Source organism: Vespula pensylvanica, chromosome 13 (genome assembly GCF_014466175.1).
Source record: "Vespula pensylvanica isolate Volc-1 chromosome 13, ASM1446617v1, whole genome shotgun sequence".
Taxonomy (NCBI): domain Eukaryota; kingdom Metazoa; phylum Arthropoda; class Insecta; order Hymenoptera; family Vespidae; genus Vespula; species Vespula pensylvanica.
This window is the reverse complement of record NC_057697.1, coordinates 1,447,694-1,464,058: the sequence shown is the minus strand read 5'-3', so window position 1 is coordinate 1,464,058 and position 16,365 is coordinate 1,447,694. Positions and strand designations below refer to the sequence as shown.

The window sequence follows — 16,365 nt, the reverse complement described above, 5'->3', positions numbered from 1 at the left end:
TAATTAATGTGTTTCAAATGATCGAATAAAAAATTCATCATCGTAATACTTGTTACACGTTCTATAACGAAGATATTGATGATGTGCATCTAAATATTTAATGTACATCGATATATAAGATCTATACATTCGCATAACTTCTCTCTTTTATGTTTCTTTTTTCTAAATGAAAAAAAAAAAAAAAATCGCAAATATACACCACCTGTTTCGTTTTTTTACAATCTATTCTACAAATCGAGTTTATAGTCATTTTTAAAGAAAAAAAGGAGCACAATTCGCCGACGTTCCCAACATTTCTTTTCTTCTTTTTCTTTTTTTTTTTTTTTCTTCTTATCTTTTCTTTTTTTATTTTTTCTCTCTTCGTACAAGATCTTCGTACATGTATTTGTTTCTCTTTCACTTTCCGTTCTTTCTTTCGGCGTACTTATCTCGTCTAATTATTTATTATTACTATGTTTTCTTTTCTTTTCTTTTTTTTGGTTTTTTTATTTTTCTTCTTTTTATCTCAAAGACCACAAGTTTTTGATACGATTAGATTGTTAAAAAAACTTTTTACACCTTTTCAAGGATCATCTTGGATGGAATGGTTATACGTTAGATATTTATATATATTTATATATATGTATGTATATTAGTCTTCTCGATGCATCTTCGTTGGGGATGCGATGGTGCAATTGATTAATCATTGCACCGTCATTTTCTCAAAAAGAAAATTCCGATCAGTCGAATTATCATTAACTTAATGGTGGAAAAAAAAAAATAAAGAAATCAATCGTCTGTAAATGCTGTCTAATTAGACATAAACTAATGCGATTAATTATCATAATTATTATTTAAAAAGAAATCCCAATATTATTTGTACTCGTATTCGGAATTACACGACGTTGGACGAAAAAAAAGAAAAAAGAAAAAAGAAAAAAGAATAATATAAATGGCAAGAAAAATCGTAGGAATGCAATTGCTGTTATAATTACTTTTTACTTCCCTTCTTGTTTCTCTTTCTTTCTTTTTTTTTTTTTTCTTTCTTTGTATTTCTTTTCTTTCCGACGAGATGTAGTCGATGAAAAAAAAATACGTAACCTCGTTACCACAGCAAGTGCACGTAACATATGTAAGTAACATACACACCTATTTTTCGTTCGTTTCGATAAAAAATTTGTAGCAAAAATGAGATTCATTAATACTGTCTATATATATATATATATCAAATAGTAACAATATTAAAGATTCGTTTCTACGCAAAGCCACGTACTACGGATATTCTGCGAAGATTACAAAGAGAACAGAGACGGAAAAGATAATCAATCATTAGAGATAAAAAAAAAAAAAAAATTAAAGAAAACGATAAAATAGAAAGGTAAAGATTTGGAAATTATTTAACATTAACGAGATCAGAATTAGTGAATTAATATGAGTTATCCTTCGATAAAATATCATACACCCTTCGGACTTTTTCTAAATTACATTAAACGAGTTCGATGGCTGTTCTTCTTTCTTTTTCTTTTTACATTTTTTTTTTTTTTTCTTTTTTACAAAGCAGTACTTTCTATAGGAGATGTCGGTCTGTTAGGTGTACAGCACCTTTCAGGAGTGTGACTGATGTCCGGTGTCAATCTACCATCCTTCAATTTGACGAAACCTAAATCAGCAAAAAAATCGCTCTTCATAGTACCAACTGCACTATCGCTACCAAAACTATCCTGCCTGCAGAGATCTAAATTTTTGTAACACTCGGCATACTCGGCCAAAGCATTCGCTGATAATTTGAATCCGCTATCGTAAAGACACTTCGAGTTGATGACAGAAGTTTTAGGATCGTCCAACATAGCTTGTGTATTTTCTAAACGATGAGATATTATGTAACGTTGTCTCTCATCCGTTCTAGTAGGATCAAATGAAAGATCACGTAGTTCACGGTTTTGATAGGTCGTTGTACATCTTTCCGTGTTAATCTTAGACTCCAAATGTTTTTCATCGCCCGTCGACGTACTTCGAAGATAAGGTAGATTGTTTTCCTTGATTTTAGACGAACTACCATATACCGTGAGACTTCCTTGTCTAGATAATATACTACCAACATCAGAAAGTACACTAGCTTGTCTAGGTAAACCGTTATCTGATGTATTATGACTCGGAACCAACTCTTTGGCACTTGACACTGATGTCGTTGATTCAATCGGCTTGACGACAACATCGGTGGAAACGTTATCCTTTGCTTGAAACGCATTCTTCGTTGTCTCCTTAGTCGGTGATATCCTCGTCCTTCTCAAATAAGAACTACCTGATGACTTGATCGTTTCTCCCGGTACCGTTGTCTTTTTGTAATCGGTGAAACCAGAGCTAACACCGTTTTGACTGTTAGAAGATTTATTTTCCTTGTCGGTCGTGCCTATCGTCTTTCCTATTTGTCTTAGATACGAGCCAACGATATTCCCCGCGTCGGGTATCTTGAATTTTCCATCCTGTTTAGTTTTGTTACTCGATGGCGTACCTAAGCTCGATTCGCTGGACTCACCGCTCATGCTTTTGGTATGCACGTTATTGTTATTGTTGTTGTTATTGTTGTTGTTGTTGTTGTTGTTGTTGTTGTTGTTGTTTAATTTGTACGAACATTTGTTGTCGACCTTACAGAATTCAGACGGACCGTCCGACGTGAAGCTGCAGGGATTTGAATTTCCTACGTATCTTATTTTCTCAAGAGTTGGTACTCGATTCAGATTCAGATATTCGGTCTCGTCGACTTTTACCACATCCTTTTGTTTACTACTCTGACGTAAATATCGATTATAGTCGGTGCAATCGTGCGATATGACGATATCCGGCTTCTCTCTTTCCACTGCTTCTTTACATTTCGAATTTTGCCTTCCGTACCGATTCGAACACGCTGCACTTTCGTTTGGTTTACTATTCTGTCTGGTATATCTTCCTCGAATGTTTATCAACTCGGAACTACGAGGTAATTCTTTTTCTACGCATTCGAATTCTCTTTCCAATGTACTATCGTCGCAACCGCTTGATCGTTTCTTTTCCTGATGCACCTGACCTTCTTTAATAGGCTTCAATTGTGGAACTAAAGTTTCTGGAGTTGTTGATTCGCTACTGCTCGGACTAGGTCCCGTGTAATGTCTGATGTCAAAGTCTAAGTCAGGTGGTAAATGTGCTCCTACGGACAAATGCATCGCTAATCCTTCCAACCAAATTTCCATAAGCTCGAAGGGTGGTCTTTTGTCTGGATTTAAATCGCAACAGAGAAAGGCGATCATATAAAACGTTTCCGGACAATTAGCACAAAATTTTTCTTTAAATGCATTCTGATTCAATCCAAAGTCCGAAGATCTTGGTAGATAATCCGGATCGGCTTGTACTCGTCCTATTATCTCACAAACGACTATTCCAAAACTGAATATATCTACTTTTTCGTCGTACTTGTTACCCTTCATCATTTCAGGTGCCATCCAATATGGATTTCCAACGACTGTATATCTCTTTTTACGTTCTTTCTTCGACGTCTTTGCTTCTCCATCGGAATGTCTATTGTATTTACGATTATCCGGGGAATTCCCGTTTTGTATGATCCTGGCTAAGCCAAAATCTGCCACAACGACGGTCTTGTCTTCCCGTACCAAACAATTGTGAGAATTTAAGTCACGATGTATTATATTCATGGAATGTAAATATGCCATACCAGCAGCAATATCTTTTGCAAAAGACGTTCGTTGCTCCCATGGCAATGGTTCGTTGGTATCGTGAAGAAGAGCTCTCAATGTACCACCCGATATGTACTCGGTAACTAAATGTAATTTTTTGTCCTTGTAAAGAACACCGATGAAACGTAGAACATTGTTGTGATGTAACGAACGTAATACGGCGACCTTAAAATTTAAAGAAAGATTATATTTTTATTATTATATAATTTTCACCCTTCATATATTATTAATTAATTATATATTGTTTAAGAAAACAATTACTTCTTTTAAAAAATTCTTTTGAGCATCTTCGTCTACCCTGTACAATTCTTTCAGCACCATAACTTCGTTCGTGTCTCTATGAGTGACCTTGAAAACTTGACCAAAGAATCCCTTTCCCAAAAGTTCACCTTTCACCAAATCGCTCGCTCGAAATATTCTTTGATTTTTTGGCTCTACACGGAAAGATCTGGTTCGACTTAAGTCGCACGTTGGATTCGTTGGAGTTGTTCTGTAATTTTCGTTAAAACACCGTCTGAATGAATTTCATTCGTTGATGGCAAGTACAGAAATTTTATCCAAATGTTTACCCGTCTAATAAACGTGACATCGAACTGCTACGTTCTTTGTGCATAGGATCTCTCGTTCTTCTCAATTGTCTACTTCGTGTTCCACTGATATAACCCTCGTCACGACGTTTAAAAAGCCTTTCTTTATTTTCTGGACTCGTTCTTGGACTTGCGGTTGTCAGTAATGCTGGCGGTGGTGTAGGAAACGTTAAACGACGTGACATTGCATCAGGATCGTGTTCGATGGTCAACTGTGACATTGAATGTGACAATGCAGCAACGTTAAGATTGTTTAGTTTTTTTTTTTTTTTTTTGTTTTTTTCAGATCTTATAGGAATATAATACCTGTAAAACTGTGTCAGAATACTGTATGAGATTTTCTATACTTTCTACTGGCTGATCTTTTACAGGTGTACCATTTACTTCCAATATTCGATCTCCAATATGTAAAGACATGAGATCACTGGACATATTTAATCTGCAACAATTTATTTTAGTTATTACATATTTGTGATTTATTATTATTAAGATACACGCGGTAGTAAGTACATGCAATATTCTTATGAGCATTCAATTGTTTTATAAGAACACTACAGTACCAAGTACATTGCTAAATGAACATTTAGAGAGAGAATAAAACATTGAAAATAGTTGTTCGTCGTATTTAGTAATATTTTTAATAACTTTTCATTTTCTAACACTCCTTGCATAAAGCAGTAAGATAGAGAAAAGTTTCTAATGATTATTGTTATGCCATTAATATTAGTAAAATTAGTTGTAATTACATATTTGGAAGAAACATTATATATACAGTATGAGATATAAATATATTAAAGCAAGCATTAACAACCCATAATAAGACATAAGATATTCTTTAAACTAATTATTGTATGCCTTAACAAAAAAAAGTTTTTTTTTTTTTTTTTTTTTTTTAATAACCTTTCAAAAAGGCAAGATTATTCACCGTTATATATAATCTCAAAATACCTTAACAATTATTAATATGTAACTGCAGCAAATTTTTATATACATGTGCATAAAATTATTAAGTACATGTATATCAGCCACACATATAAAATACACAACTAATATAGTATAGACTTCGAGCATAAAAACTGTAATTATATAAATTAATTTTAATTCACATTTGGTGCATGCTTGTCTTACATTACAAACTTTACCACAGTGACAATCTCAATAGATAAACAATAAAATATCTTTGATTGGAACTTTACAATTTATATCTAATCATGCATCTAAAATGCGTAATCAATTTACTATACGTAGTGCATATTATTATTTGTTATGCTGTACCTATGATTAGAGAAGTGGCAGCATAGCCTAAACAGAACCTCCATCACAGAGGCCAGCAGCTTACTGATCTTTCCACGAACATTTCTCATTAACCTGCATTTTTGTTGAAAGTTATTAAGGGCTGCATATCTTTATAAGTCCTTAAATAACCATAGAATTGTCATGCATGGTTAATTATTACAAAAAAGCAGCAAGTTTTATATATAACTATGTCAAATTAAATATGATGTGATATTTAATTTTACTTATTTACAATTATTTTTTCCCAAAATATACGAAATATATTGACTGATCGATTTAGTGTAATAACTTATGTACAATGGGTTTCATGCTGATAACAAAAATGTTTTTTATTTAATAGTATTTTGCAAATATCATAATATAGATAAACAACAACATTTATAAATTTATGAGCATAATTCAAAGAGAGTATGGCATATAAAACATTAAAAACATTTGATGATAACGAATGAAAATAAATATATGTATAAAATACACTTACATATAATATAAAAATATTTAATATATAAAAATCAAGTAATATAGCAAATAAGATATTTTAACAAAAATAATTGATATAAGTCATAGATGAAGCATTACAGGCTCATCTTAAGATAATGACATAGAAGATAAAAAATGACTGATACTAGAATTTTGAAATAATCGCTTGTATACTTACGCAGAGATACGAAGTAATGCACCACAACTGCGAGGATTAGGAGCTGTATCTAACGTAAGTTTAATTTCTCTTTGCTTATCAGGATTGGTTGTACTTGGAGGTATTTCCACCAATCTAATGCTATGTGGTTTCCTAACAAATGGATGATTAGCTGTTCTGCTAAGCGGTTGCATTTGCCTTTTGTAGCAAACTCCGCAGTAAAGTTTAGATCTTTCCACAAGCGCGTAACTTTCTCCATCTCCAATAAAAGCTCCACAAGAATTACAGGCAAAACATTCTGGATGAAATTTGTGATCACCAGCCAGCATAACCGGTCCAGTAATGATTTGGCCACAACCTTGACAGGCTTCTCCATAAGCAGCCAGATAATCATCTTTACAGAAAAGTAAGCCATCTTTCTCAAAATACCAAGAGGAAAGACCAATATCGCATACGGAACATCTGCCAAAAATAAAACATCAATAAGAGTTTATAATACGAACGCAACAAAATGAACTCACCGAAAACAATCTATATGCCATTCTTGACTCAACGCCTGTATAAACTCATCTTCGTCAATCGCATTAAGGCAACCAGCACATATTAATGTTCCACCACTGTCACCTCCTCCTGGATCTAAATAGTATGGAAAAGAAATTACCAACTGCAATGCCATTTAAAATAATTTATACGCTAATTATATATCTTTTAGCCGATAACAAAACTCGTTATGCCATATTTATGTAACTTTGTGCTTACAATATATATATATATATATATATATATATATAAAAAAAGAAAGAAAAAAAGATGTATAGAACCGTATAGAAAAATTGTTCATTAATATAACTTTCGATTAATCAACTTTCTTTGAGAAAAAAAAAGATTGTAAAAAAATTTGTACGAGAAAGTATATTTGAAATTGAATATGAGTCGTTACATGACTCATATTTAACATTAAATTACGAGCGATAAGTAATTAACCAGATGACAGTTCGTATCTACTTCGTATCTACTAATACGAAGACTCAATGTAATGAAACAGTCGTTACAGTGTAGATCTGAACGATTGGATTCAAAGAAAAGCGTTGATACAATACAATATTACAGGACAACGCATAAATAAAACTATAAATACTAAAGCGTGGGCCAGGAAAGCACAGAAGGACAGGACGCCCACGCGACATACAGATCATCGAGCATAGAGATACAATTGTTGATTAACTTGCTCCGTACTATATATTTTTATATCGCACCTTCACTTTCATTTCACATAGCTCAACTATTCTATTTCGCTTTGGTTAACAAAACGTTTCAACGAATTTTTTTTGAAGTAAAACCTACCATTTGTCGTAACTTCATCCATCACGGCATCTAGAATTGACACACTACTACTCCCACTCCAATATACAACCATAGAATATTTTCTTTATAGAATGTTTTCACTTTAAGGTTATCCGCCATCTTTCGTTCGTAGCGTATGTGACTTCAGCGACAGGTGTGGACAAAATATGAACTAAAAGCGCAATAGAGAAACACTGTCCTCGCTATGCGCTTATTGTATAAGATATAGTCCACTCCTGCATGCTAACAATCTATATATATAAATGGGAAATATGTTACTATAATGATGAGCAAGTGCGATAAAAAATTTTCCGTGCGTTTCTCTAAGAAATTATTTTAAAAATCTACTCTACGCTGAACATCTCGAAATCTCGCTTGAAAAAAATCAGAGTACTAAAATCGCGTTCGAAACTAAAATAATTCATCTGGAATTATTGCAATTATTATATGGATTATATAAACTTAATAATGTAATAATAAAAATACATGAATCAATTGCCCTCTTGAATCACAATTGTAAAGGCCTTTTCGACATATAGACTCTTCTTTGATTTTGCTTATCCTAACCACGTTATAAAACATTCGATAACTATCGCTAAAAAACTAAAAACAAAAAATCTAAAACGTGAAAGAAAATTAACAAATCCAACAAAAATCTAAAGCAATTCTGAAAGAAAAAATCGAAGAAGTACAAAAAAAATTGCTGAAAATTCTGAGCTAAAAATTGATTAATTTATTCTGAATTCTAGGGGTTATGATTCTACGAGTCTCTTTGTTTTTTATCAATGACTCTACTCGACTTTTTTCAATCAAAAGCAATAACTTTATCGAGACTTTTCTTTTATCAATAAAATTCTTTATTTCGTTTATAAACGTAATGGAAAATCTTTCTACGCTTTTTCTTACAAGCGATTATTCTAATTATTAGAAAAGAAATTGTATAATCGCGAATGTCCTCTTGCTCACTTTTTATAAAAAAACTCATTAATATCTATTTTTTACTACTTCCGCGAGAAAAAAATATTCAAAACAAAACGCATTAAAATATTCAATATTTCAAATAATAATAATTAACGCGCTTGAACAAGAACATTCTATCCTAATAAATATATCAAAAATATATCAAAAAATAAGAAACCATTCACGAGTAAATCTCACGAGTAAAAAAAAAAAAACATTTACTCGTGGTCACCCGATGATTTTCTATTTATTAATTATAACCAATCACTCGTGTCGATTCGGACTTTTCGTCCTCGACATGATTGAATAATTGAATGAACTTAAAAATTCACTTACTACTTAAGAAGTTCTACGATGGCTCCAAAACACTGGATCACGATTTAAGTCGAAATTGAGGATGGATGATTCGTAGTTGGTTGAAAATGAGATAGGACATCGAAATTGGTTGAGAAGCACTGACTCTAATTCGCGATATTTATTTATTAACGAACGGTCACTGAATTTATTTCACGAAATTCTATTTTTTATAAAACAGTATACGATTGATAAAAAAGTAAAAAGTAAAAGAAAAAAAAAAAAAAAAAAACTTTGCGAACAAACACTGACTCTAACGACTACATTGCACGCAGTCCATGCTTAACACTTATCGTTTAAATCGCGAAACGCGAGAACGAACGAACACTGCTTCTACTTCGCGATATTTTTATTTTAACAATGGAAACACTCGATTATTTTATTGCTACGCGTACGATTGCAATAAACTTCTGAAACAGAAAAATATAAACAAAATAATTTATATCACAGTTATAATAAAAAGTTATATAAATTATTCTACAAGTACGTGATAAAGAAATGTATTTACTTTAAGTCTTCGTTGAATACACGTAAGAAATATATTTCTTAGAATTTCGATGTTTACATTCGCCGGAATACAAGTCGTCACGCTGAGCACCAATACAAAATTTAAGTATACTAAAATAAAAATAATTGTATAGAAATAAATATAGAATAGAATAAGTTGTATGGAATATTGAAAAAAGTGTGTGATATAAAAAAATGTATGATATACTTACATTAATTTTTCATTATTACTTGTGGAGAATGGATCCCAAGCGAGCTCCGATGTTCACTCGTCGAAATACAGATCAAGACTGATACAAAAATTGTTAAAGTCGATTAAAGGTTTGATTTGTTGACGTTACGCGTCGCTGTGGAACACCAATACAAAATTTAAGTTTAAAAGAAAATAAGTAAATATTGTATTACGTTTAACACGTATTCCGAGTCGTGTAATATTTAATCGAATAAATTATTATTTCAATATTAGTTTATTTAACAACGCGTACTATTACATTGTTTAAATAAATAAAAAATTACGAAGTATTCATTTTAAGATGGTTACGTTTAAGAAAGAGAGAGCTTCGACGTTCACTCGTCGGAGTACAAATTAAGACTGATACAGAAATTGTCAAAGTCGACGTAACGTTTGATTTTGTTGACGTCACGCGTCACCGAGAAGCGCCAATTTAAAATTCAAGTCTAAGAGAAAATAATTTTAAATTACCTTATATTTAACACCTATTTCGAGCCGTGTAATGTTTAATCGAATGAATTCCTGTTTAAATATTAGTTTATTTAACTACGCGTACTTTTATATCGTTTAAATAAATCCAAAATTACGAAAAGTATTAATTTTTAAATCGTCACGTTTAGAAAGAAATAGCTTCGATGTTCACTTGTCGAAGTAAAATGGAGGACTGATCCGATAACTGTCATAGTCAATTACAGAATTATTTTTATGACGTTACACGTAACCAAAGCCGGCCAATTCAAAATTTAAGTCTAAGAGAAAATAATTTTAAATTACATTATTTTTAACACGTATCTCGAGCCGTGTAATGTTTAATCGAATTAATTCTTGTTTAAATATTAGTTTATTTAACTAGGCGTACTATTACGTTGTTTAAATAAATTAAAAATTACGAAAAGTATTAATTTTAAGATTGTCGCGTTTAGAAAAAGGCAGCTTCGATTTTCTTTCTTTTTCAAAGAAAATAAAGATTTTCCAAAAATTCAAAATAGCTGTGTCCTCGCTTAAACTTTATTCATCAAAATCGATCGAAACATTATGCTTGTACTCATTGTTGATGTAAACTATATAAAAGCAGTAAATGAACACAGCCTTAAGTATCAAATGCAACCAGTCAGAAAGCTCAATTCGAGACGATACTAGCGGAACTATCGTTGGCGAGGTTTAAACAGAATTCTGTTCTTGTGAGAAATTTTCGATTACTCTTCTATATAACGTAATTCCTTTGGTAACGTTTCCACATATTTGAGAGCGTTGGTTCATTTGTTTATACGTTTGTGTATGGTGTCAGTTAGATAATTGTTGATCACGAATAAATAAAATCTACAATTATTTACTGTCACTTACAAATTTTATCTTACGTGACATGCATATCTAACCATAATGTTTTTCATAAATTAACCAATTTGTGATTATATTAGAATATTATGCAGTAAATATTAAGAATTTGGGATATATCCTTTTCAGAAAGTGTCTGAAAAATTTCTGAAATATTGTTATTGATACAATGGCTCTGCATAGTGTACCTCCAAAGAGAAAAGAGATTTATAAATATGAAGCTCCGTGGTCTTTATACAGTATGAACTGGTCCGTTAGACCGGACAAACGTTTCCGTTTGGCTCTTGGTAGTTTCGTAGAGGAGTATAATAACAAGGTACAAATTGTATCACTGGATGAAGAGACTTCTGAATTTATTGCTAAAAGTACTTTCGATCATCCTTACCCAACAACAAAGATTATGTGGATACCGGATAGTAAAGGTAATTTCATTGATGTAATATGTTTGTATTATCAACTCGTTATATACATAATTTTTTTTTTTAGGATTATTTCCTGATCTGTTAGCAACCTCTGGAGATTATTTGAGAGTATGGAGAGCCGTAGAACCAGAAACTCGTTTGGAATGTGTTTTAAATAATAATAAAAACTCAGACTTTTGTGCTCCATTGACTTCGTTCGATTGGAACGAAGTTGATCCAAATTTAATTGGTACTTCGAGCATAGATACAACTTGCACTATTTGGGGATTAGAAACGGGACAAGTTTTAGGCAGAGTAAACGTTGTTACTGGACACGTAAAAACACAATTAATAGCTCACGATAAAGAAGTATATGACATAGCATTCAGTCGTGCCGGTGGAGGACGCGATATGTTTGCTTCGGTTGGTGCAGATGGATCTGTAAGAATGTTTGACTTGAGACACTTGGAACACTCGACTATTATTTACGAAGATCCACAGCATACGCCGTTACTCAGACTCGCGTGGAATAAGCAAGATCCTAATTATCTTGCTACTATTGCTATGGATGCATGCGAAGTTATAATCTTAGATGTTCGTGTTCCATGCACGCCGGTCGCAAGATTGAATAATCACAGGTGTTTACTATATATTTTGCTGAATGTATATACGAGTTATACATTGCATATATTGTTCAATTTTCAATTTGCAGAGCAAGCGTTAATGGTATTGCTTGGGCACCACATTCTTCTTGTCATATCTGTACTGCGGCGGATGATCATCAAGCATTAATTTGGGATATACAACAAATGCCAAGAGCTATAGAAGATCCGATTCTTGCGTACACAGCAGCGGAAGGAGAAGTAAATCAAATTCAATGGGGCGCTACGCAACCCGATTGGATTGCAATTTGTTACAACAAAGCAGCAGAAATTCTTAGAGTATAAAAATATGACTTCGAGAGATCTTTTTATATTTGTTCAATTTTTAAATTACCGTTTCATTTTGAGTTTTCATCTTATCTTGCTGAACTGGATGGATAAATCTTCCATTTTCTTGCGATTTTTAGTCACATATATGTATATCTATGCATGGACATACGCTACATACAAAAAAAGAAACGTATGTGCATACATTATATATACGTAACTATATCGTACGAACATTGTATACATAGTATATTGTAAATATGTAGTGTAAGAATCTTTTTTTACAATACGTTAGACTCTTTAAAGAATCTTCAAATATGTGACTGTCATTAATAATGTCCAGTCAAAATATCAATTGAACATTTTTACTTGTGCAATTAAGGTTTATTTAGTTGTACAATGCTGTATCTTGTTATTTATTGTATATATGTCTATATAGTCCAATGTACTTATCAATATTAATTAGCATTTGATGATAGGAAAAAGTATTTATCTATAGCAATTTTTTTCGTCCTTCCAAGGAGAAAAATTCTTGTATATCGTTATATAAAATATGATTGCCATTATTTCGCAATATGTTTATAATATAATATATTATTAAGTTATTTAGCGCATTTTTTAAAATTAAGAATTCATAATAATTGACGAATCGTAGTTATTCGACTACTTTTAATATCGTATCGATAAAAAATTTAGCAATTTGACAATATTTTTAACGTATCATTTGACTATCATTATTTTCTTCGCGAGACACTTGCATCAATGTTTTAATTATTTGTGATTATTTAAAAGTATTTTATATAAAAGCGTAGTATTAATTTTAGATATAAGATTTTGATACTCTAGCAGGTAAAACTAATATCTATGATTGTCACTAAAGAATTTTTTATATATACAATAATTCCAATTTCAATATAAAATCTCGGTAATCTTCGAATGTGTGCTCTCATTAATTACATCAACTATTAAAACTAGAAACATTAATCGAGTCATTAATTAAAACTTCTTGTAGACACATTGATTATTGATTAACTTTGCAGATAGATGCATTAATTTTATAAATAAATTTGTTATATCGTAATATCATTGACGAATTTCTCAGTAGATAGTCAAATTTTATATTTTAAAAAAGTAAAGTGACCACGTATAGGCGATAATATTAGAATAATGATAATAATGATTGTATCATTTAATTATAATTATACTCTTGGAATAATGATTGTATTATGATACAACTGATTTATGTACAAAAATGCCTTAATTTATATAATATCATTTTAGATCATATATCATATATACAGCATTGTATTTCACAGATAATAAGTATGAACGAATAATACAACATGATTATGTAATATTATTATTGTTTTTTTTCTTTTCTTTGACATCGACAAATATGCCACAAATACTAATACTAATAATAATAATAATAATAATAATAATAATAATAACAACAATAATAATAATAATAATAATTCGATAAATTTATTCTACATTTGTACATCTACTTCAATAAATAATATGAACTCTGATACAGAGTAAGCCTTTCACAGTCTAAAATTTGAGCAAATGACTGTGTATTAGTATTTTCAAAGTAACTATCTGAGGATTGTTTACATTAATACATTCTTAATATTCTTTCATAGTATCCTTTTGAAAGTATATAATCCTTGTAATATATTCACAATATATTAATGTTGATTTATATGTGAATTATACAAATGAATATCAAGTTGCATAACTAATACAACTTTTTTGTCAAAACAGACACTAAGAATTAAAGATTTGCATGTAGAACACACATTTACTATCTTAATCAATTTGAAATGTAGTATTTACGATGTATTTCAATCACTTTTTTTTTTTTTTTTTTATACACTCGTAAATATATACATCCATGTCACTCGTTGAATAATTTAGTAAATATTAAATGGCAAATTTTTAAGCAGATCATTTTTGTAAATTAAACCTAAAGAAATGTGTTATATATTAGAATTAATTAACATTAATCTATCATTTCATACATCGTTAATGATATCCAATTGTGTATTCAAAATAGATTGCACTAATATTTTGTTAGAATTTGTTAGAAAACAAGAGAAGCAAAATTGTATGAAGTTTCTTATTACAATATGTTTGAGTTCACTGAGTTTTTATTCTACACAACGTTAGAATAAGCTCAGTTTTTTTCCAGATATATTCTTTACTATCTTGAGTATCTATTATCGTCGATGAAGTATAAATGATTCGTTAACAGGAGAAGACTAATTTTATTAAATACATATACTTTTTTACTAAATACGATTGTATCCTCAGATATAGAGTACAATGAGTTCCTCGAGGCTTCCTTCTGTTCACATCTTCATTATCGACAGAGAAGATCAAAAGTTTTTATTTGAAAAATATTTCCAAATTGTCTATTCAAATTCAAGTCAAAATTTCATCATATCTCTTCTATTTAAACAATCCTAATCAATAATAAAAAAAACAAAAACTATGGAAGGAATTACCTTCTTATTTTTTAGCACCCAACAATAATTAATTAATTGATTAATTAATTAATTAATTAATAATCCAAACTTGTATATATTGGCTTATCAAAAATATTCTTCCAGCTGATGAACATTAAGCACTATTTTTCATGGAATACAATTTTTTTTTTCTTTTATCGACTATGCAAAAATAGGAAAAGAAAAAGAGTAGAACCTTTTCTTATAAAACGCATAATTTGCTTGCAATATAATGAAGATGAAGAACCGTGCAAGCCATAGTAAGCATATTGCCCATCGCAATGGAAACGTGAACACGTCGAAATGCATTATGTATTTTGAGGTAGTGTGGGCAGTGCTTCAAAGGACCAGGATTGTGTCGGCCGATTTCATTACCTACACCTGCGGCTCGTTCTAAAGCATTTTTTTGAACGATCAGTTGCAGAAGTGGTGGTGTAAGATACAGACGTATTAATAGTTCCAAAAAAAACGCTCCTGACATTCCAATGACCTACAATTTATTTTCATATTATCAATATATGTTTGCGTATTTACATGTAATTTATTTTAAATAATATTTTTTAATTATAATATTATTTATTATAATATTAATTATAATATTAATATATAATATAACTTTATACAAACCTGAATAGCTAATTCAGTATCCCATGTATATATCGGATGATGTTTTACAAATATAAGTAATGTGATCAAACTTAAGCAAGCATTGATAGTGAAATAACGAGGGAAAAGTACACGTTGTACTTCACCAAAGGTGTGTCTTGGAAGTGCAAAATATAAGGAAAGACCTACAAACAAATAAATAATATATTGGAGTGATATATTAAGGAACAAAAAATATTAAACTTAAGAAATAAATTGTTATATTACCTGAAACAAAAGTCATCCAAACTTGTGCACCAAAATGCATAACAAAAGAAGCGAGATAAATAAAAGATGTAATTCTTGAAGAATTAGTTACATAGATCTTGTCTCTGGATGGTACTAGAATTGATGTCACAAAGAGAACAGCTGCTATCATGATCATGTGTGCTGGTTGAGCCGTATAAAAAAGAATTCTAAAAATAGAAATAAATAATTGTTATTATAAATCATTATTTATGAAATTGTAATTTAAGCAATTATAAAATAATCAATTGTATTAATTTCAATTTTATTATATCTATCAATATATTTGATATTTATTATATTCAAAAATGTGGATTAAATTTCGAAATTTTTATTTTATTTTAATTTATTTATTTATTTACGATGCGCTAAGTAAGAGTTTATTTAATAGTTTCATTTGTATTAATTTTAACTTTAGCAAACGATGATAAAGTGTGGAGAATGTATACATCGAATTTATACATTGAAAGAATAACAAACCACAGCTTGTGCAGATTGCAAAGGCGAGAATATTTAGCGTGGCCTGAATAAGTATGTCAACCAAACATCTATCCTTATTTGACAGAGAGATGATTATTTTCAAGTATGAAAATAAATGCAAACCGCAAGAACCCACGGATATATATAAATTGTTACAAGAGAAAATTGTTTCTTTTTCAAATTCATTTCAATACT

General features: G+C 30.6%; 3 protein-coding genes across 6 annotated transcripts in view; 1 reads left to right on the top strand and 2 right to left on the bottom strand.

Moving 5' to 3' along the window:
- Positions 1-460: 460 nt before the first annotated feature.
- LOC122633736 (LIM domain kinase 1) lies at positions 461-7,715 on the bottom strand. 2 transcript variants are annotated; one of them, XM_043822051.1, is made up of 8 exons: positions 7,572-7,715; positions 6,749-6,863; positions 6,249-6,689; positions 5,570-5,662; positions 4,601-4,733; positions 4,277-4,506; positions 3,969-4,197; positions 461-3,872 (listed from the first exon to the last, which is right to left on the bottom strand). In XM_043822051.1, the coding sequence occupies exons 1-8, from the start codon at positions 7,642-7,644 to the stop codon at positions 1,530-1,532; spliced, it is 3,657 nt and encodes a 1,218-aa protein (XP_043677986.1). In that variant the 5' UTR covers positions 7,645-7,715; the 3' UTR covers positions 461-1,529. The 2 variants fall into 2 exon arrangements, with proteins under 2 accessions (XP_043677986.1, XP_043677987.1); XM_043822052.1 differs by lacking the exon at positions 5,570-5,662.
- A 2,993-nt stretch (positions 7,716-10,708) lies between these two features.
- LOC122633738 (DDB1- and CUL4-associated factor 7) lies at positions 10,709-13,646 on the top strand. 3 transcript variants are annotated; one of them, XM_043822057.1, is made up of 4 exons: positions 10,709-10,805; positions 11,089-11,381; positions 11,446-11,998; positions 12,073-13,646. In XM_043822057.1, the coding sequence occupies exons 2-4, from the start codon at positions 11,129-11,131 to the stop codon at positions 12,305-12,307; spliced, it is 1,041 nt and encodes a 346-aa protein (XP_043677992.1). In that variant the 5' UTR covers positions 10,709-10,805; positions 11,089-11,128; the 3' UTR covers positions 12,308-13,646. The 3 variants fall into 3 exon arrangements, with proteins under 3 accessions (XP_043677992.1, XP_043677991.1, XP_043677993.1); XM_043822058.1 differs by lacking the exon at positions 10,709-10,805 and adding an exon at positions 10,832-10,849; XM_043822056.1 differs by having other exon boundaries at positions 10,752-11,381.
- Positions 13,647-13,752: 106 nt separating this feature from the next.
- Positions 13,753-16,365, bottom strand: part of LOC122633739 (transmembrane protein 205) — an 8,418-nt gene continuing 5,805 nt past the window's right edge. The window contains exons 2-4 of the mRNA XM_043822059.1: positions 15,673-15,860; positions 15,427-15,590; positions 13,753-15,289 (exon numbers count right to left, since the gene is read on the bottom strand). Coding sequence (XP_043677994.1) covers positions 15,002-15,289; positions 15,427-15,590; positions 15,673-15,860 — 640 coding nt within the window. The 3' untranslated portion in view covers positions 13,753-15,001. The remainder of the gene's footprint in view (positions 15,290-15,426; positions 15,591-15,672; positions 15,861-16,365) is intronic.

Excerpts from the sequence above, each read along its gene's own strand:
- LOC122633736 (XM_043822051.1), bottom strand. The coding sequence starts at position 7,644 with ATGGTTGTATATTGGAGTGGGAGTAGTAGTGTGTCAATTCTAGATGCC. Across the intron at positions 6,864-7,571 it reads GGATGAAGTTACGACAAATG|ATCCAGGAGGAGGTGACAGT; the intron begins GTAGGTTTTACT and ends CATACTATTTAG. Across the intron at positions 4,507-4,600 it reads ATTCTGACACAGTTTTACAG|TTGACCATCGAACACGATCC; the intron begins GTATTATATTCC and ends TCAATGTCACAG.
- LOC122633738 (XM_043822057.1), top strand. The coding sequence starts at position 11,129 with ATGGCTCTGCATAGTGTACCTCCAAAGAGAAAAGAGATTTATAAATAT. Across the intron at positions 11,382-11,445 it reads GTGGATACCGGATAGTAAAG|GATTATTTCCTGATCTGTTA; the intron begins GTAATTTCATTG and ends TTTTTTTTTTAG. Across the intron at positions 11,999-12,072 it reads GCAAGATTGAATAATCACAG|AGCAAGCGTTAATGGTATTG; the intron begins GTGTTTACTATA and ends TTCAATTTGCAG.